This window comes from Lipotes vexillifer, unplaced genomic scaffold (assembly GCF_000442215.2).
Source record: "Lipotes vexillifer unplaced genomic scaffold, Lipotes_vexillifer_v1.1 scaffold472, whole genome shotgun sequence".
NCBI lineage: Eukaryota > Metazoa > Chordata > Mammalia > Artiodactyla > Lipotidae > Lipotes > Lipotes vexillifer.
In genome coordinates, this window is record NW_006797698.1 from 3,226,563 (window position 1) to 3,247,921 (window position 21,359).

The following is a 21,359-nucleotide window of genomic DNA, read 5'->3' on the forward strand; positions in this document are numbered from 1 at the left end:
GGTATGCGGGCCTCTCACTGTTGTGGCCTCTCCCGTTGTGGAGCACAGGCTCCAGACGTGCAGGTTCAGTGGCCATGGCTCACGGGCCTAGCCGCTCTGCGGCATGTGGGATCTTCCCGGACTAGGTCATGAATCCGTGTCCCCTGCATCGGCAGGCGGACTCTCAACCACTGTGCCACCAGGGAAGCCCAAAACATCCTTCTGTTGTGAATTGGGTTTTTTTTTTTCATGTCTTTATAATTACTGTCTTTTAAATTTTTTATTGAAAATTCTCTTCCCCCATGAATGTCAGCTTCCTTTCCCTTGTTTCTTTTTTTTTTAAGTAGATTTATTTATTTACTTATTTAATTTTTGGCTGCGTTGGGTCTTCATTGCTGCGCGTAGGCTTTCTCTAGTTGCGGTGAGTGGAGGCTACTCTTCGTTGTGGTGCGCTGGCTTCTCATTGTGGTGCTTCTCTTGTTGTGGAGCACGGGCTCTAGGCACGTGGGCTTCAGTAGTTGTGGCTTGTGGGCTCTAGAGCACAGGCTTGAAGTTGTGGCGCACGGGCTTAGTTGCTCTGCAGCATGTGGGATCTTCCCGGACCAGGGCTGGAACCCATGTCCCCTGCACTGGCAGGCGGATTCTTAACCACTGCACCACAAGGGAAGCCCTCCCTTGTTTCTTAACTACTCTGTTTTCTCTGAACTTTTCTTTGATTGGCTCTTTGCTGCTGAGTTAGCACCCTCTTTCTTCCCTGTTGTCTTCCAATATAATATATGAGTTGATGAGGTGATGTAAACTCATCTGTCATCTTTATTAACACTGTCAATTCTGATATGTGTCTTGTCTTGTTCATCTTAGTAGTGAACTATGTTGTCATGTAGAGTAACAATTCTATTTTATGAATAAGAGTAAATCCTTTTGGCATAAACTTTAATGAACCATCGATATTATATATGCCTACAATTTTATTATGTTGAATGTCTCTTAATTAGATCATCAAGTGAAGTTTGGAAATCCTTACTTACATTAGTTTTTATTTCCTTTTCCTTTTTTGGGGGTGTGGTTATTTATGGGTTCTTTTTTTGTGGAATATCCTTTTTTTAATAAATTCTATTTTGTCTTTGCGTTGGGTCTTCATTGCTGCGTGCGGGCTTTCTCTAGTTGTGGCGAGCAGGGGCTACTCTCTTCGTTGCAGTTCGCGGGCTTCTCATCGCGGTGGCTTCTCTTGTTGTGGAGTGTGGGCTCTAGGCACGCGGGCTTCAGTGGTTGCAGTACGCAGGCTCAGTAGTTGCGGCGCATGGGCTAAATTGCTCTGCGGCATGTGGAATCTTCCTGGACCAGGGCTCGAACCCGTGGCCCCTGCATTCACAGGGGGATTCTTAACCACTGCACCACCAGGGAAGCCCTCGCTGGTTTTGATAAACCATATTTCATCGATCCTAAGAAAACTTTGAAACGTCTGAAATAGGCATGTCTTAAAATTGATGATGAGTCGTAATTTGCAGCATTTTTTCCTTTCTTAGAGGTACATAAAATCACGGTAAGTTTTGATGATTGATGACATATTAGATTAGGTAATACAGTATTTTTTCTTAAATTATTTCCCTGTGAACAGTTTGTTTTCTCAGATATGCTTATTGATATGAAGGGTTTTTTACTTCTTTGTGGCTTTTAGAATTTGATGTCTATTATTTTAGATCTGGAGAACTGGGTACAGACATCTACTTATGAAAAAATATTGTTGTATTTCAGTTATGTTACATTTACTCTTAAAAAAATTTGACACTTAGGATAAGCCTGCTTTTTAAATATTTTTTACTTTTAGGTGGAAGATGAAACTGTTTTACATAACATTCCTTACATGGGGGATGAAGTTTTAGACCAGGATGGGACTTTCATTGAAGAACTAATAAAAAATTATGATGGAAAAGTACACGGGGATAGAGGTGAGTCATGTGTTTATTCTCTTGGAAACACGGCCAGAGAATTGATATTTTATTATTTTTTTAAAACATAGGTATGAAAGAGATTTTTTTTTTACATTAAAATTGTTGGACTGGCCTGGGCTCATAAGCCTAAAATTTTCAGTGTTTTCCCCAACTATTTTTATTTTATTTTATCTTTTTAACATATTTATTGGAGTATAATTGCTTTACAGTGCTGTGTTAGTTTCTGCTTTATAACAAAGTGAATCAGTTATACATATACATATATCCCCATATCTCCTCCCTGTTGCATCTCCCTTCCACCCTCCCTGTCCCACCCCTCTAGGTGGTCACAGAGCACTGAGCTGATCTCCCTGTGCTATACGGCTGCTTCCCACTAGCTGTTTTACATTTGGTAGTGCTTATATGTCCATATATACACTACCACTCTCTCACTTTGTCCCAGCTCACCCTTCCCCCTCCCTGTGTCCTCAAGTCCATTTTCTAGTAGGTCTGCTTCTTTATTCCTGTCTTGCCCCTAAGTTCTTCATGACCACTTTTTTTAAGATTCTATATATATGTGTTAGCACCCTAACTTTTTTTTTTTTTTTTTTTTTTTTTTTTTTTTTTGCCAACTATTTTTAAATTGAAGGATCATGCTTGCCAGTTGAAAATTATGCATAGCTGGCCATAACAAACTGTGATGTCAATAACATGTACACTAAATAGAATTGTTTGAGTGTGTATAGATTTTAAGATTCTTTAGCAATAAAATCAGTGAGGAATAGGGCTTCTGCTTATGTGACATGGGCTCCAAAAGGCCCTGTGTTCAAAAATACCTTCCCCACTAGGCAACCACAGGACCTGAAATCCTGTCATTAGAATCACAGCTTTGGTGATTTAACAGGAGACCCTGTTAAAGTTCCTGGCAGGAGGGTAACCTGTAACAGTCTCATGTTCCTGTCAGGAGTGGACAGCAAGGTCTGGCAGATGCATTGTGTGGAAGGAGGCGAAGGCCATAGTCAGTCTCTAGAGAATTAGGCTATGGTCGCAGGCACTGGAAACTTGTGAAAGTGACAGGTGTTGAGGATAAGTACTACTTCCGACTTTGCCTCAGGCCGGTCCTGAAAATGATCCTTCCTCACCGCATTTTAATAATGGTGTTACGACACTGATTGATGGCTCCAGCTGTTTCTTACAAATTAACAAAAGCATAGTGAACTTTTGTGTATTTCTGATATTTGACTTGATGAATTTCAGAATGTGGGTTTATAAATGATGAAATTTTTGTGGAGCTGGTGAATGCTCTTGGTCAGTACAATGACGATGATGATGATGATGATGGAGATGATCCTGATGAAAGAGAAGAAAAACAGAAAGATCTAGAGGACAGCCGAGAAGGTACGTCTGTCTGTTACATTTGCGTGTAGCCATTACAGCATTTTTCAGAAACAATAGAGTATAGGTAAATCTTCCTTCCTTCCTTTTTTCTTTTGTTAAATATCATATCAGTGGTAGTATAATCAAAATTAGAATATTATTTATAACATTTCATCCTGTACTTGTCTTTTCCCTTGGCTAGCAAAATAACGTGTTTTTTTTGGGTTTCCCTGGGCAGTCATCATAATCATTATATAACATAGATATAGCATACTGATCATTGACTATGAACAAGTTGTGTGCTCGTCACTTTATATGCGTATAGACATTTAATTCTTGTAATGTTCCACGAGGTGGCTTTTATCATCAGATCCACCTCACAGTTGAGGAGATGGGTTTAGTGAGGTGAAGTAACTTAAGATCACAGTATTGGGAGGAAACAGAACCCAGAAAATGCTGTGTTCGGAACCAGCTCTAACTGACCCCAGAGCATATGTTTTAACCGCTACACTAATTACGGCCTGCCAGAAAATTAGAGGGTCCCAACTTAGAGCTTGGCAGTTGGTGAAGACCGGACAAAGCTTGTTATTAAGACAGCATAGAAGAATATGGGGAAAAATTGCAGTTTCAAAGAAGCATACAGTCCTTTATAACAGGCGCCTTAGTGATCACCTGGCTCCTCATTTTACAGCCAAGGTGGGTCAGTGGCCAGACAGGGCCGCAGCATCAGTTAGGGTCTGAGCCGGGACCACAGCCTCGGTTCTCTGCCTCCCGGCGCACTTGCAGCTTTCCACGCTTGAGTTTGAATTTCGTCTAGCCCACCAGCCTCCCAGATCCTTGTGAGATATGTTGGAAGTAAGTGAAACATAGAGCTGGCAATTTCCTGGAAAATCAGCTTTCTTAGGCATGAAGGAAATGAAAGACTGGCAAGCTTGTTCACTTTCATTCTTTTTTCCTTTCACATTTCCCTGTTTAGATAAAGAAAGTCGCCCACCTCGGAAATTTCCTTCTGATAAAATTTTTGAAGCTATTTCCTCAATGTTTCCAGATAAGGGCACAGCAGAAGAGCTAAAGGAAAAGTAAGATTTGTTCTTTGGCCATGGTTTTGCCTCGTATGGTATTTAACTCACCATTTTGGTTCTTTAGAAATGGAACTAATGTAGCCAGTGAGCTCCCCACTTCGTGTGTTCCCAACATCTGCAAGATACTTGAACTAATATGTGTATGTATCTGGTACCCTGTACTCCGTTTATGGTACATGGGATAAATTTGTGCGCGCACATGCACACACGCACACACACAAATTTACAGGAATGCGTGTAAGAGGAAATTTCTTGGGACGCCTGTACAAGTTTTAGTGCAGCTGATGTTTCATTTTAATGACTATAGTAACATTTTTCATGACAGATCTGAATCACATCAGTGAATTCGTTTCTTGATATACCATGCATAATATTTAATTGGCTCTTCATTTAAATAAAGATTGTTGTAGGCTAAACTTCTTTGTGTGTTTTAGGCAAGATAAACATCAAAAATAATACACAGAAATCTTGTAGAAAATTTATTTTCAAAAATGTAATTCTTGTTTCACTTTTACTTCCATTTTTCTTGGTTAATGTTAGGTACAAAGAACTCACTGAGCAGCAGCTCCCAGGTGCACTTCCCCCTGAATGTACCCCCAACATAGATGGACCAAACGCCAAGTCTGTTCAGAGGGAGCAGAGCTTGCATTCATTTCATACGCTTTTCTGTAGGCGATGTTTTAAATATGACTGCTTCCTACATCGTAAGTGCAGTTATTGTACGTTTTCATTTTCTATCTTTGTTGTGGAATTATGTGTTAAAGCAACTTGGGAAGTGTCATTTATTACCACTAGAATTTGTCATTTAATCTTGCAGTTACGACTGAAAAATATGTTAGGATCATAGTATTGTTATTTTTTAATTTGCTGCTGAAGGGTTGCTCTGAAGTCTTTTGCACATGTTAAGCTGGCACTGCTGTCTCCCATAACTTGGAATACAGATCAGTGATTTTTCCATAAATGCTAACCGAACAATTGTTTTATAATAAAACTTACTGTTAACTAGCTGATGGCCCAGAGCAACATTGCCAATACTGATGAATAACTTGTTGAATAAGAAATTGGCTAAAAAGGTGTTTATATATATTCTTGTCTGTTTAGTGCCAAATCTGTTTTTTTGGGGGGGAAGGGGCATCCTCTGAATACGTTGCTTTTAAAAACACCTGCATTTGAATACAGGTAAAGCATAACATGTTCTTAATGAGATTTACGTATGGTACATAATGATATTACTTTCTTTTTCTGACATTGCTGGAGAATGAAGTTCCTTAGTAAAATTTCCAGGTAACTGGAACTTAATTAAGTACAATTTAGAAAGTACCAGCTACTTTTGAGGCACGTATTTTGAAAATATATTTCATACCTCCTGGTTCCGAAGCAGAGTTTACTTAATGTAGGTTAGCTTTTTCCACATTAGAGTTTTGTGTGACCATCTGTGGCATAACACCTTTGTCTCTGCTAAATGGGTTCATGTTGCTTTGCCCTTTTGGAGTTGCCGTGCCCACCTTTTACAATTTTTTCCCTCATTTTCCAGTGGTACCTCTTAATGTTAATTAGCCTGCCTAAGCAGCTATATCTTGCCTTATTTTGAGTTTTTGCTCTATCTACTTAATGTTTGCTGCAGCACATAATTTGTTACGTGATGTGTGTCTAGGTCTGGAAGTGGTCATGTGTGTGTGTGTGTGTGTGTGTGTGTGTGTGTGTGTGTGTGTGTGTGTGTGTGAGGTATTAGTGGTTTAGTTAATCTTGATTTAGAAAAACTTGAAGTAGACTTTCTGAATTATCATCGTATCTCCTTGCAGCTGTTGTCCGTGCTCCTAATCTAGTTTAAATTGATGACTTGGTAGTGGTAATAATCCGCAGAAGCCAGCCATTTGTTACTCCAGCCATTGTAGGCTTTTGCTTACTTGGGCTTTTGGCAGCATTGTCTTTACACAGGCCTTGAAGTAGTTGTTTTGAATTGCATTTAATTCCCCTTTACACATGATCACTTTATAAAATAATGTCCAGTTCTTAAGAATACTGTAAATTGCATTCAGATATCACTATAGCAAAAAAGTTGGTGGGAGCTCTTTCATTGGAGTCAATGCAGTGGTCCCTCCAATTTGTTGTTTATAGATGTAGCATTTGATGGACCTTTTTTGTACAGATGAGCCAAGGCAGGAGGGTACTACTCTTAAACATTATTACAAGAGTTATTTTATCGTGCTATTCCAATCTGAGTAATTTGGATGAACCTTGAACCTGCTCATTGTCTCATTATTCATGCTGGGGAGAGGAGGAGAAAAGTGCTGTGCTTCATGAAGCTGGTTCTCTGGGACTGACAGGTGGGCTGCTCACTGCAGCGTGTGCGAGACGCGGGTCCAGCACTGCTGTGCCCACCCTTCCCCCTTGTTCCACTAGAGCCAGGCTCTTCATAGTGTAGCCCTAACACATTCTACAGGCATTTAATTGCTTTACACTGACTTGGACAAAATATCACACACTATATATTTTTCTTAGGTAAAAGAAGTCATTAAATACATTATTAAACATACCTGTTAAATATAGCATTTTGTGCTTTTTGTTCTTTGTCTAATGGGAATAATATAAACTCTCATGAGGATTAAATTTATTACTTACTATGTGCAAAATACTTAAAATAGCACTTGGCGTGTGTTTAGCTATTGCTATTTTTAAAATAAATCATCATTCACATGACTTACATTTCCAAAAAGCATTAAAAGGCGTCCAGCGAAATCCCCCACCCCTCCCGTGCGCATCCTCACTCCCCTGCAGGTAAACCACTTCTGCTGTTAGTTCTTCTGTGTCTTTCTGTAGTTTCTTCTGGCAAATACAAATACATTCCTCTGTTTTCCCAATCACCCTATTCAAATAGTGCCATACTCTCCAGGCTTTTTACCTGTTGGACTTAATATTGTAGATATTATTCCTGTATGGACAGCTGCATAGTCTTCTGCTGTAGGAGGCCCTATAACTTACTGAGCCCGTCCCCCGAAGGTCAACATTTATGGTAATGGTGCCGCAGTGAATAACCTTGCGTGGTGGACCTGTACGTCCTTTCCCACAACTGCAGGTTAACCCGGTCCACTCTGTGTAGGCAGTGCCAAACTACCTGCCATATGGGGATCTGCCAATTTAAAGAACTACCAGCAAAGTAAGAGTGCCTGTTTCCCAGAGCCCAGCCAATCAAGTGTGTTAAAAAACAAACTTTGGGGCTTCCCTGGTGGCGCAGTGGTTGGGCGTCCGCCTGCCGATGCAGGGGGCACCGGTTCGTGCCCCGGTCCAGGAGGATCCCACGTGCCGCGGAGCAGCTGGGCCCGTGAGCCATGGCCGCTGAGCCTGCGCGTCCAGAGCCTGTGCTCCACAACGGGAGAGGCCGCAGCAGTGAGAGGCCCGCGTACTGCAAAAAAAAAAAAACAAACAAACAAACTTTGATTTTATTGATTGAATTAGTAAAATGCTTTTTAGCATAATTTAATTGGCATTTTTCTTCCTGTATGATTAAGAGATTTGTATTTTTTCTGAACTATTTTTATCCTTTTGGCTTCGTTGGTCTTTTTGATATCTTGAAGCTCTTTATATAGTCAGGAAATTAGTTTTTTTGAGATGAGTTGCAGTGTTTTTTTTTTTCCAGTTTGTTGTTTGGTAAAAATCCCATAGCAAAGTTAAAAAAAAAAACCTTTAAGGTAGTTGAATTTATCAGTTGGCTTTCCCTCCTACTCCAAGGTTTTAAAGGACGTCTCACTTTTTTTCTAGTACGTTTTAGGCTTTTGGTGCTATTTTCTTTTTTGGGGGAATAACATTTAACTCTTTGATCTGTTTGGAATTTATTGTTAGAATTTTGGATCCAACTCGTCCTCTGCATCTCCAGGGCTACTGTTTCCACACCATCTTTTTTTTTTTTTTTTTTTTTTTTTTGCAGTACGCGGGCCTCTCACTGTTGTGGCCTCTCCCGCTGCGGAGCACAGACTCCGGACGCTCAGGCTCAGCGGCCATGGCTCACAGGCCCAGCCGCTCCGCAGCATGTGGGATCTTCCCGGACCGGGGCACGAACCCATGTCCCCTGCATCGGCAGGTGGACTCTCAACCACTGCGCCACCAGGGAAGCCCAAAGGGAGACTTTTAAAAACATCTTTGTTGGAGTATAATTGCTTTACAATGGTGTGTTAGTTTCTGCTTTATAACAAAGTGAATCAGTTATACATATACATATGTTCCCATATCTCTTCCCTCCACACCATCTATTGGCAAGTCCCTCTGGGGCTGCCCTGAGCCGCTGCCTTCATCCCTGTCACCACAGGTGCTGGCGTCTGTTTCTGGTCTTTGGGTTCTGTTCCTTGAGTCTGTCCAGGGGGCTTTATTCAGAGATCTCCTGGCCATTCTTGTTTTTCTCTATAAATCTTAGAACCAGTTTGTCTAATTAAAAAAAAAGTCTAGGGGCTTCCCTGGTGGCGCAGTGGTTGAGAGTCCGCCTGCTGATGCAGGGGACACGGGTTCATACCCCGGTCCAGGAAGATCCCACGTGCCGCGGAGCAGCTGGGCCCGTGAGCCATGGCCACCGAGCCTGCGCGTCCGGAGCCTGTGCTCCGCAACGGGAGAGGCCATAGCAGTGAGAGGCCCGCGTACTGCATTTAAAAAAAAAAAAAAAAAAAAGTCTAGGTGGTATGTTTATTGGAATCTCACTAAATTTATAAATTATCTAAGGGGAAATTGACAATTTAAAATAAGGGTATGTCTAGCTATGTGATAAGTCTCCTTTTGTCCTTTAAAATAAGCTTTCTGATTTTCTTCCCGTAGCTCTTGTATTTACATTCTTTGGTAAGATGATTTCTAGGCATTAACTGTGTTGGGCTTTTCCCTTTGTATCATATATGTTTCATACCCTGCTACTTTACTGAGCTGTCCTTGTTTGTGATAGTTTCTGCATAGATTATTTTGAGTTTTCCAGCTGTAATTATCTACAGTTATGAATGGTTTTGTTTTCTTTCCAGTCTTTGTAACTTTAACTACTTTCTCCTGTCTAACTGTATCTTAGACATGCATGTTAAATAATAGTGGTGCTAGAAGATACATTTCCTACTGCTCCTGGATCAGTTTTGGGAAATTACCCGTTTCATTCCGATTTTGAAATTTATATGTATAATTTGATCTGCATGTTCTAATAATTCTTTTAATTTCTTTTATTTCTTTGATTGTTCTTCTGTGTTTGATTCTTTTTTTCTTGATGAGATTAAGAAGTGGTTTATATATTTTATTTAGAAAATCTGTTTTGTATATTTTTCCCTCAGAGAATCAGCTACTGTATTAGTTTTTACTGTTTTTCTGTTTGTGAATCTGATGTTTGCGTCATTTTCATTCTTTCCTCTTTTTTTGGATGTATGTATTTTAACACAGTGAGTTGTCTCTAGAGCGCTGTTTCAACTTCTCTTTTAGGTTCCAATATTTGGTATTATTACTATTTTTTTTTAAAGGAATTTGAGGGAATGTTTTGTATTTCCTTTAAATCATTGTTGAACGGAGACTTTTTTTTTTTTTTTTTTTTTGCGGTACACGGGCCTCTCACTGTTGTGGCCTCTCCCGTTGCGGAGCACGGGCTCCGGACCCTCAGGCTCAGCGGCCATGGCTCACGGGCCTAGCTGCTCTGCGGCATGTGGGATCTTCCCGGACCGGGGTACGAACCCGTGTCCCCTGCATCGGCAGGCGGACTCTCAACTACTGCGCCACCAGGGAAGCCCAAAGGGAGACTTTTAAAAACTTCATTGTGAAAGAGGCCTTTTTTGGATGTTAACTGTTTTTATTATTTCTGTGCTGGCAGCCTCACTGATGTTGGGCCTTATTAGGGGTGTCTGCCATTTTTATTTCTAAGGAAGATGTTCTTTTTTAAAAAAAATAAATTTATTTATTTATTTTTGGCTGCGTTGGGTCTTCGTTGCTGCACGCAGGCTTTCTCTAGTTGTGACGAGCAGGGGCTACTCTTCCTTGTGGTGCGCGGGATTCTCATTGCTGTGGCTTCTCTTGTTGTGGAGCACAGGCTCTAGACGTGCGGGTTTCAGTAGTTGTGGCACGTGGGCTCAGTAGTTGTGGCTCGCGGGCTCCAGAGCGCAGGCTCAGTAGTTGTGGCGCATGGGCTTAGTTGCTCCATGGCATGTGGGATCTTCCCAGACCAGGGCCCAAACCCGTGTCTCCTGCATTGGCAGGCAGATTCTTAACCACTGTGCCACCAAGGAAGTCCCGGAAGATATTCTGATGGCAGGGGATTGGCAGTTCTTCTGGGCCAGAAGCTTGGTATCTGATCATGGATCTTTTCTATTAGAGGGACTTTAATCTCCAATACAGGCCTAGAGCGTAGCTAGAATTGTATATTACAATTTATAAATCTTTTACCTTTGCTTGAAAACCTTTAGATAAGATATTGCACCAAGATTCTTTAAGTTGCTTTTGAAATTAAAGGAAAAAAAAAGCCTTTAATATCCATGTTCTTTTCTTTTTGTGAAACTTAAGTATCTTACTTTAATTTTCCATCTGATAATTTTCCTGATCAGGGAATTTTATATAATCTTCTTTCCAACCTGCCCATATTATACTTGGTTTGAAATATATTTTAATAATGTATTTCAAATACTAGTATTTTAAGATGTCTATTTGAAAAGATTATTTTCAGTATTCTGGAAGTCTAAAATAGTCAAGACCCTTAGAGGAAAACATAGGCAGAACACTCTGACATAAACCACAGCAAGATCCTTTTTGACCCACCTCCTAGAGAAATGGAAATAAAAACAAAAATAAACAAATGGGACCTAATGAAACTTAAAAGCTTTTGCACAGCAAAGGAAACCATAGACAAGACCAAAAGACAACCCTCAGAATGGGAGAAAATATTTGCAAATGAAGCAACTGACAAAGGATTTACAAGCAGCTCATGCAGCTCAGTATCAAAAAAACAAACAACCCAATCCAAAAATGTGCTGAAGACCTAAATAGACATTTCTCCAAAGAAGATATACAGATTGCCAACAAACACATGGAAGAATGCTCAACATCATTAATCATTAGAGAAATGCAAATCAAAACTACAATGAGATATCATCTCACACCAGTCAGAATGGCCATCATCAAAAAATCTAGAAACAATAAATGCTGGAGAGGGTGTGGAGAAAAGGGAACACTCTTGCACTGCTGGTGGGAATGTGAATTGGTTCAGCCACTATGGAGAACAGTATGGAGGTTCCTTAAAAAACTACAAATAGAACTACCATATGACCCAGCAATCCCACTACTAGGTATATACCCTGAGGAAACCAGAATTCAGAAAGAGTCATGTACCAAAATGTTCATTGCAGCTCTATTTACAATAGCCCGGAGATGGAAACAACCTAAGTGCCCGTCGTCGGATGAATGGATAAAGAAGATGTGGCACATATATACAATGGAATATTACTCAGCCATAAAAAGAAACGAAATTGAGCTATTTGTAATGAGGTGGATAGATCTAGAGTCTGTCATACAGAGTGAAGTAAGTCAGAAAGAGAAGGACAAATACCGTATGCTAACACATATATATGGAATTTAAGAAAAAAAAAAGAATAAAGACGCAGACCTACTAGAGAATGGACTTGAGGATACGGCGAGGGGGAAGGGTAAGCTGGGAAAAAGTGAGGGAGTGGCATGGACGTATATACACTACCAAACATAAAATAGATAGCTAGTGGGAAGCAGCCGCATAGCACAGGGAGATCAGCTAGGTGCTTTGTGACCACCTAGAGGGGTGGGATATGGAGGGTGGGAGGGAGGGAGATGCAAGAGGGAAGAGAGATGGGGACATGTATAACTGATTCACTTTGTTATAAAGCAGAAACTGACACACCATTGTAAAGCAATTATAGTCCAATAAAGATGTTAAAAAAAGTCGACATTTCTAGAAGAGGGGATTCTTTATATACTTAGTTTCCCTAAACAATTGAAGTTGGAAATTCTGCTGAAGGAAATCTAGTTGTAAGAATAGTTCTCTTTCTTTAGCCAAATGCAATGTGAGATGAAGAATGGTACTTCAAAAAATTTCAAAGTACTTTTATTATTAGCATGCTAAGTTTTCCTTTATGGCTTGAATTTGTCCTTACCTTGGAGACTGTATCATTGTGGCTTATGATGCTTATGATGCTGATACTGTTACCTAGTCCTGACTTAGAGGCTTCTTCTGTCTCATCACCAGCAGAGGCTGCTGTCCTCATTTGTGTACGTGTGTGTGTACAGATACATGTGTGTCTTCTTCAGTGAATTGGGGCAAAAATATCAATCTCTAACTATAGTATGTACTAGAGGAGACATCCAAACTAAACACAAGTTTCACCTAAAATGTGTCAGGATGTGCCTCTGGCTCATGACGATTTTGTTTTTGGATGGATGTAATTCCTTCTGCTTATGGGACCTTAATCTAGTGCTCACTCTTTGTATTTTAGGGGTCTTCACCTGTGCACAATGTAATTCAGTGCTAAATAAGTCATATGGTATCAGGCTCTTGTTCTGGGAAAAACCAACTCACATACTTGAAACAATCTGAGCCTTGAATTTCTATTTTAAAAACATAACTTTTTCTTCCTTCCCTCATCACTATCTTCATTTCCCATTTAAGTTCTATGGATAGAAGTATGGATTTTTTTTTTTTTTTTTTTTTTTTGCGGTATGCGGGCCTCTCACTGCTGTGGCCTCTCCCGTTGCGGAGCACAGGCTCTGGACGCGCAGGCCCAGCGGCCATGGCTCACGGGCCCAGCCGCTCCGTGGCATGTGGGATCCTCCCGGACCAGGGCACGAACCCGTGTCCCCTGCATAGGCAGGCGGACTCTCAACCACTGCGCCACCAGGGAAGCCCGAAGTATGGCTTTTTACAAATATTTTAAAAATGATTTATTTAATGAATCTGTCACTTGTTTTTATCCAGATTAATTTTCATCTTGTGTAATTCTAGATAGGGCATTTCTAGTATTTGCCTTTATACACTGTAAGCAAGCTTCCCCAAGTTGTCTGAAGTTCTCACTGCTGTGCTTTCATACTTTGTTAGTACACCAGTGTGCCGGAGTTTGAATTTCTCTATTATTTGGGAATCTTAAGTTTCAAACACTTTATCTTTCTAAAACCTGTTTTATCTGACCATTGTATTTTCCTGCAGAAAGGGTGCTGACTGTGCAGGCTCCCGCCGGGTTCTTGAATTGTGTGTGATTCAAAGAAATTGACTTGTAGTATTCCGAGGCTGTCCTCATTATCTTTTAAAACTGTTTTTTAACAATTGGTGTCCCATTCTTCTCCCCCATTTGACAAGCTGATTGCTGACCTTTCTTTGGAAATCGATAAATTGTAGATGTCAGAATTCTTTTGTAAAAAGAGGAAATCTGATTTCTATGTAGAGGATACATCAGTTGTTTCTATGGAGACGTTCAAGACGCACATAAATGTTTATAATTAGAGCTCAGGTGTTCTGGGGGAGACCTGAGGAGAATACATTGTGGAAATTCAATAAGAGCTTGAAGGAAAGTTCTGTGATGTAAACATTATTAGCAAAAGTGTAATGTAGTAATTGACTTTCTCCTTTGGAACTGGAGACATGAAAAAGTAATGTTATGTTTATGTGTAAAGGTAATGTTCGTTCTCTTTGGATATTTTATGTTTATTTTGCAGCTTTTCATGCGACACCCAACACTTACAAGCGGAAGAACACGGAGACGGCTCTGGACAATAAGCCTTGCGGCCCCCAGTGTTACCAGCACTTGGTAAGCGTGCACAGCGGGGCTCCAGAGGGAATTGGAGAAGTCTTAATTTTGAACTTCAGTGAGGTCTATAAAGTCAGCGGTAACCTCACTGTTCCCTCACTGATTGGCCATATGATAGCAGAGGTTTCTCAGTCACATTTCTTGGTAGTGCTTACGTACTGCACATTCTAGTCTTTCGTTATCTCGCGTTATTCTTTATCTCTGTTAGTCTTTTCAGCAGCGTATGGAGGTCTTCAGGATCCAGGCCTCCTGTACCTCCACAGAGCTTACGAGAATGGGAAGCACAGAGGACCCTTTTAAACCCCAGAAGTGCAGTAGTTTCCGAGCCTTGCTCAGAGCCATAGCCCTTCTTTGAGTTGTAGACCCACTATAGTTGAGCTATATTATATATAGGCCCCGGAGAGGTTTTGTATGTTTTTTTTTTTTTTTTTTTTTTTTTTTTTTTTTAATGATGGAGAAAAGGTAAGGGTTTAGAAAAATATGAGGTAGAAAAGTTGTTTTTTATGGGTACTATCTTATTTTTACCATTTCCCCTCTTTGAACCAAGCCACTCCTACCTAGGAACTAAATGGGTATATATTGCCTGTTGGATTTTGGACAGAAGATTCATTGAATGGCACCTGCAGAAGGTATCCTATTTTTAAGCAATTTGGTTTTTGTAGAATGAAGTGTAAAACTGTTGGCTGCTCTGACTTCTCCCTTCTATTGCCACTGAAAATGGAATTCTTGAGCAACTCTTTTATACATCATATTCCTTACAAGGCAGAATTTTATTTGGCTCATCAAAAATGTGTCTGTGGTATCTCTATAATCCACGCCCTTCCCCTTGTTGTATACTTTCCGAGACTGGATTATTACACCTGGTAACGCAGAATGTAACCCTCACCGCCTTGTTCGTCGAGTTCCTTTCATGTCTTCCTGGGGTTGTGCATCCCTCACAGGGGAAAAAAAAAAAAGGGATGTTTTACTTGTAAGGCAGAAAGTGAAAGAGTGGCGTATGTGTACACGTTTTGTTTTCTTCTTGTATACTTTAAATATTACCTTAGAAAGGGACGTGTTGGCTTAAGAAACCCTGAAATAGGAAAGTGTGACTTTAGATGCACAGTAGATGTGTGCTTCCTCTTAAAATTCACTTTTAAAAAGACTGTTACCTAAAGTATATTTGTATTTTAACTCAGTCAGTTAATACAGAGCCGTCTTGCCTGATTTTGTGCTGCTGTGGCACTGTACGGAAGCCATATTTATCTTTCACAAATCTTCAAACCCTCAAAAGCAGATAGAAAACAGTTGTATGTAGATGTGCGACTGTTTGTGACAGCCGGGTACTGTGATACGTTCGACTGACGTGCTAACGCCATCCTTTTTTCCTCCTCCTCCGCCAAAATGAGCTGCAGGACTTTACCCTGATGTCTGCACTTTTCCCCCTTCGTAGGAGGGCGCGAAGGAGTTTGCTGCCGCCCTCACTGCTGAGCGGATAAAGACGCCCCCGAAGCGCCCAGGCGGCCGCAGGAGAGGGCGGCTCCCCAACAACAGCAGCAGGCCCGGCACCCCCACCACCAACGTGCTCGAGTCGAAGGACACGGACAGTGACAGGGAGGCGGGGGCCGAGACGGGGGGGGAGGGCAACGACAAGGACGAAGAGGAGAAGAAGGACGAGACCTCCAGCTCCTCGGGTGAGACGCGCCTGGCGACGGGGGGTCACGCCGCCGAGGTTCGGGTCGTGTGAGGTGTAGTTACTGCCCTCAGTTGCTTAGCCACAGACACGGTGAGAAAGCCAGGAGCAGAGCTGTGTGGCCGTGACTCTTCTGGCCCACACCTCGCCCTCGCCTGTGGTGTTGATCTGTCTGGGTTACTTGCGAGTTGATGATCCAGTTTGTTTTCACTCTTTGGGTCACTTTCCTTTTTCCAGCTTTCACAAGGGCGTGATGACTCATCATTCAGTTGAACACTCTTGACGCTCTGTGGGTAGTTTCGGTTAGGAGAGAGAATTAGAACCACTGACTAATGTGTTATGGATTGTCTTGTCAGCCCTGTGATTGCACCATAAGTGATAGTAGGGTAACCCCATTTGCTTTCGTTTTAGAAGGCTGAGTTGAAGGGAGCCCGCGCTCATGCTTTCCATGGGGGAAAAGCTTACTGACACTTCCTTCCCTTTCCCTTTCCTTCCTCCCATTCTTGACCACTGCTTAACTTTGGTTTCGCAGAAGCGAATTCTCGGTGTCAAACACCAATAAAGATGAAGCCCAACGCCGAGCCCCCTGAGAACGTGGAGTGGAGTGGTGCTGAGGCCTCCATGTTCAGGGTCCTCATCGGCACGTACTACGACAATTTCTGTGCCATCGCCAGGTTGATTGGGACCAAAACATGTCGACAGGTAAGCGTGGCTGATAAAAATACTGTCAGCTTCAAATGGAGAAATATGTGGTCACTGTCCAAACATACGAACACTTGTGGTTATTAAACTGCTGTTCCTCTGAAAAGTATAAAAAATTTTTTTTTCACTGAGAGGGTACTGAAAGGAAATTACTCATTCAAATTTAGGCGTTTCAGGTTAGCTGGCAATGGGTTCTATCTTATTTTATTATTCATTCATTTATTTGTTTTTTGGCCACGCAGCACGGCACATGGCATCTTAGTTCCCCAAACAGGGGTCGAACCCGTGTCCCTTGCAGTGTAAGTGCAGAGTCCTAACCGCTGGACAGCCAGGGAATTCTGGCAATGGGTTTTAAAAACCAGGAACAATTTAGATTTAGCCTCATGACTCTCAGTAAGAGTGTAATTGCAGCGGCGTCACAGGACAAATAGTTTCTGGTGGGAATGAGCAGGAGACTGGTTTGCTTAAATAGACGGTCCTCACGGCCCTGTGACCTTGCCTCTTGTCAGGTGTATGAGTTTCGAGTCAAAGAATCCAGTGTCATAGCGCCAGCCCCCGCCGAGGACGTTGACACCCCTCCCAGGAAGAAGAAGAGGAAACACCGGTGAGTCTGCCGCGTGGCGGGGAGGCCGCTGCGGGCCGGGCACTCATGAGGGCAGCGGTGGCTCCACTCCGTCGATTAGGAGAGAAGCTTAAGTGGCCTCAGAAGTAGACCTGTGGGGTCTTGTTTCCATGGGCATTTGCTGGCATTTTTCTGTAAGAACACAGTGGCTGTCAGGAGATTTGGTGTGTTGAGTCATGAAAATTTTACGATTACTGTGCTACATTTTGGTTACGAAGAACTACTGAGTAGCTTCTGCAGTGAAGGCTGCATAAACCCTTACTTGGCGTTCGTGTGTGGATCTTGGGAGGCTGTGAGCTCTGGGCCGGTTTTCACTCTAGGAGCCTGAGTTTTCCACGCCCACCCTGCCATCGGCCTGGGTGAGCGAGTGACGGGGGCAGTGAAGGTGTCAGGCTGACTCGGATGCGTGGAGGCTGGATGGACTACTTGCTGTAACCACCCCCCGCTCTTTTTCTTTTTAGAGAGAAACATAGTTGGGTGTTGGGTAAGGGAGCATCTGAATTATGCTTCAAAAATTGTCTACGGCTTGGGGCTTCCCTGGTGGCGCAGTGGTTGAGAGTCTGCCTGCCGATGTCAGGAGACGCGGGTTCGTGCCCCAGTCCGGGAGGATCCCGCGTGCCGCAGAGCGGCTGGGCCCGTGAGCCATGGCCGCTGAGCCTGCGCGTCCGGAGCCCGTGCTCCGCGGCAGGAGAGGCCGCAGCAGCGAGAGGCCCGCGTACCGCAAAAAAAAAAAAAAGTTGTCTACAGCTTAATTTAGGCTTTAGTAGGTGCTTCTGGATTTTTTGCTTGGATTATTTCTGACCATATATAGCTCAGTTGACATGATGCAGGATTCCAGAAATTAGAGCAAGTATGCTGTGTCAGTATCATCCACACTAGAATAAACCTGCCCCAGGTGGCTGGGCTGGCTCTCTGAGGCCACAGCCATTAAGCTGTTCCCACGTTGCTCCACACCTGTGCCAGGTGTGAGCTGGGTGGCGTGTGACTCCTCTTTCATAGTTACTTGGATTAAGAGCCCCGCTGCATTCATGGCACAGGTTGACCCGTTTAAGTTGCCTTTGTTGACATGTGACCGACTGACTGTGCGCCCCAGGGTCATGAGGATGATGTTTTCTTTCTTTGTGTCTTGCAGGCTGTGGGCTGCACACTGCAGAAAGATTCAGCTGAAGAAGGGTTGGCATCTTTCCGTTCAGCTTCATTAGTAACTCAGGGTCTGCTTCTCGTGTCTTAGAATAGTAATTGGATTAGAGTTTGGGATATTCTGATATAACCGACTTCGGTGCACTGAAGTTTAATGCACAGAAGTGCATTAAATGGAGGCCGCCTGTTGATTAATTTCCAGTCGGTTAGAGGAGAACGACTGAGAACCTGACTGAGGTGTGTGTGACAGTGCCCCGGGGTTCCCGAGCTCTTGGCGGGTGGGGCTAATTTCTGCCGACCTCTTGTAAACAGTGTGTGTGACGTTGCGGACACGGAAAGACAACCCGCTAAGCTCGGAGGGCCACGGGGAGAGCACGTGCTTGTCGGGCGTGTGCTCCCCTCGCCGCTTTCTGGACTGACGTGGTGCTGTTGTCTCTGTGCAGACGGCTCCTCCAACCATGTTTACAACTACCAGCCCTGTGACCACCCGCGGCAGCCTTGCGACAGCTCGTGCCCTTGTGTGATAGCACAGAATTTTTGTGAAAAGTTTTGTCAATGTAGTTCAGAGTGTAAGTATTTGTTGTCTTGATGTGATTACGTGAGAAGTCAACGGGCTGTTGGTCAGCAATTTAGAACTGTTACCTCACTCGGCACAAGGACACGGCAGCTCCCGCGTGCTGTTCCCTTTGGGAAATGCACTTATGCCACGAGCATGCATGGCGCCCAGGAGTGGCGCCGGGCCTGTATCCAGCCAGCCTCCTGGCTGACGCTGGTATGCGGGCAGGTTTAGGCGAATGTGGGTTAAAGGAGCTTTTATTTTTTCCCCCTTGATCATTTAACTTAAATCACAGTAGAGTTGACACAGAATGGAAGGGGACTCTACAAATAGCTACCCAGATACTTTTTGGACACCAGAAACTGTTAAGAGTTAGGTGGGTTTAGTCTTCAGAATACAGGAATGTGTAGCATCAGGGTAGTGATTGTAATGATTTAATGAAACTGCACTGAAGCCTGGATACCAAGGAAGTACCTAGAACTCTGACTATCTGACTATCGGAATGGTTGAGATCCATGGATATTATGTAGTCCAAATCCTTCCTTCGCACCTGTTTTATAAATCAACTGTAAGTACACATGCCATCTGACAAACAAAAAAGGGGAAACAGGAACTCAGTGATCTTTCTCAGTATGGACAGCTTTAACTTTCCTGTTACTTCCTTTACCTCATGTGTACTATGGGATAATACAGTTGTTGTGAGGCCTCCGTGCATTAATCAGGGCCTTAGCGCCAGACTTGAGCTGCACCATTAGGCAAGGTTTTCGTCTGACGAAGAACATCTCTCTGAAGGTCAGAACCGCTTTCCGGGATGCCGCTGCAAAGCCCAGTGCAACACCAAGCAGTGCCCGTGCTACCTGGCTGTCCGAGAGTGTGACCCCGACCTCTGTCTTACTTGTGGAGCTGCTGACCACTGGGACAGTAAAAACGTGTCCTGCAAGAACTGTAGCATTCAGCGGGGCTCTAAGAAGGTAGGGCGTGATCGTTGTTGGTGGGCTTCCGAGAGATGTCAAAGTCAAGATAGTCTTAGACCATTTAGCTGGGGCAAAAACGTGATTACTGAATGGTACAGCTGATAAAAGGAAAATGGTTGATTTTTCTGTAGAATACTTTAGTTTGATATAGGATGAAGCAGTAAACTCTGAGAAGCAGCTGTTAATGGTATCGGGTTTGAATGAGAGGTATTTTTCTAGTTGTTTGAGTTTAGTTAATAGAACAAATGGTTTATCTAGTCTCCTTAGAGCAAATCAGTGGTGTTCCTGTCAGAACAGAGAGACCCGTTCTTATCAAATAGTATTCTGGGTTCCTTTTTGCACAGAGGAAAAGATGGGACTTCCCACGGTAGTTTCTGCAGACTTATTAGTTCCTGTTTCTGTAATAACCTTGAAAATAACAGAGGCAGGAATTACATAACTGAAGCCTGGGCATTGCATGGACTTGACTTGTTGGAACCAGGGAGTTTACTGTTGACCAAAAGAAACGTAGTTTTTTAGGGTAGTATCTTAGTTTTTAGGGTACTATCAGTATCTTGGTTTTTTAGGGTAGATGATAGATTTCTTCAGTTAATCGTTTTTATATTAAATAGCTGGCATTTATTATTTAATATAGAGCAGGCCCTGGTCTAAGCACTTTGTTAATTAACTCATTAGTCTTCCTAACTCCCTGAGTTAGGAATAATCGTTAAACCCAACGTTCTGAGACTTGTCAGGAAAGGAGCAGGAACTCAGCCAGGCGTTCTGGCCCCGGACCCTGTGCCGTGAGTGACCACCCCTTGTGCACGTGGCATGCTCTTCTCTTAGGGTCTTGAACTAGCGTGTAATGTAACTGAGATCGCAGTACTGTCAGTCCTACTCTATTGGAAGTTCTGTTTATGGCAGTGGCTTTATTTTTTTGGCTGTGGCGTTTGTTATCAGGCGTTCAGACGGTTTTACTCTAGGTCCTCACGTCACAGTGATGCTGGCGTGGTTTCCCGGGGACACCCGCTCAGCCCTGAGAACTCCCATCAATCCTGTACTTTCCCACTGTATGATAAAAACCCCTCCTTCAGTGTGTTCAGAAAGTGGATAATCCTAATGGCGACATGTCTTTCTACACATCTTTTACCTCCTGAAACAGAAAACTGTGTAGATACTTTTTACCAACGGGGTTTCATTTGCTTAACAGTATTTAGCTGGTCAGGAAGGTACTTGGTTAATTCTTCCCCGACAGGGAGTGTAGGCTGAGTTAGAACAAGCATAGATCGGTAACTTGGGGATCCGGGAGTCTTTTTCAAGGCCACGAGGATACTTGGAATGAAAGCATAATAACGAGCCACGATGAAAAGTTAGGGATTCATTCCCACACAGACTCTAACGGTAGAAGCGACAGCAATGATCAGTCATCTTGGCATCCGCTAAGAACAGAATGGTGGCCCATGGGACCATGCTGCCCCTCGTGGTGGTTTTTCGTGCTGTCGTGAGGAAGGGCTGTGGAAGGATGCGCCCAAGAGAAAAGTGCCCTGGAAGGAAGGGCAGCGCTTCGGGAGGAATAAAAGC

At 42.9% G+C, this 21,359-nt stretch overlaps 1 protein-coding gene across 7 annotated transcripts in view; it reads left to right on the top strand.

Annotated features, from left to right (window-relative positions):
- The window catches only part of EZH2 (enhancer of zeste 2 polycomb repressive complex 2 subunit), a 64,316-nt gene that overhangs the window by 39,168 nt on the left and 3,789 nt on the right, over positions 1-21,359 (top strand). For 3 of the 7 annotated variants that reach the window (XM_007469863.1, XM_007469862.1, XM_007469860.1), the window contains 11 exons: positions 1,808-1,928; positions 3,168-3,308; positions 4,264-4,366; positions 4,910-5,073; positions 14,042-14,133; positions 15,566-15,806; positions 16,338-16,507; positions 17,017-17,111; positions 18,262-18,302; positions 18,713-18,838; positions 19,618-19,796. In XM_007469863.1, coding sequence (XP_007469925.1) covers positions 1,808-1,928; positions 3,168-3,308; positions 4,264-4,366; positions 4,910-5,073; positions 14,042-14,133; positions 15,566-15,806; positions 16,338-16,507; positions 17,017-17,111; positions 18,262-18,302; positions 18,713-18,838; positions 19,618-19,796 — 1,473 coding nt within the window. Of the gene's footprint in view, positions 1-1,807; positions 1,929-3,167; positions 3,309-4,263; positions 4,367-4,909; positions 5,089-14,041; positions 14,134-15,565; positions 15,807-16,337; positions 16,508-17,016; positions 17,112-18,261; positions 18,303-18,712; positions 18,839-19,617; positions 19,797-21,359 lie in introns of all 7 variants that reach the window. The other 4 variants (XM_007469859.1, XM_007469861.1, XM_007469864.1 and 1 more) reach the window with 2 other exon arrangements.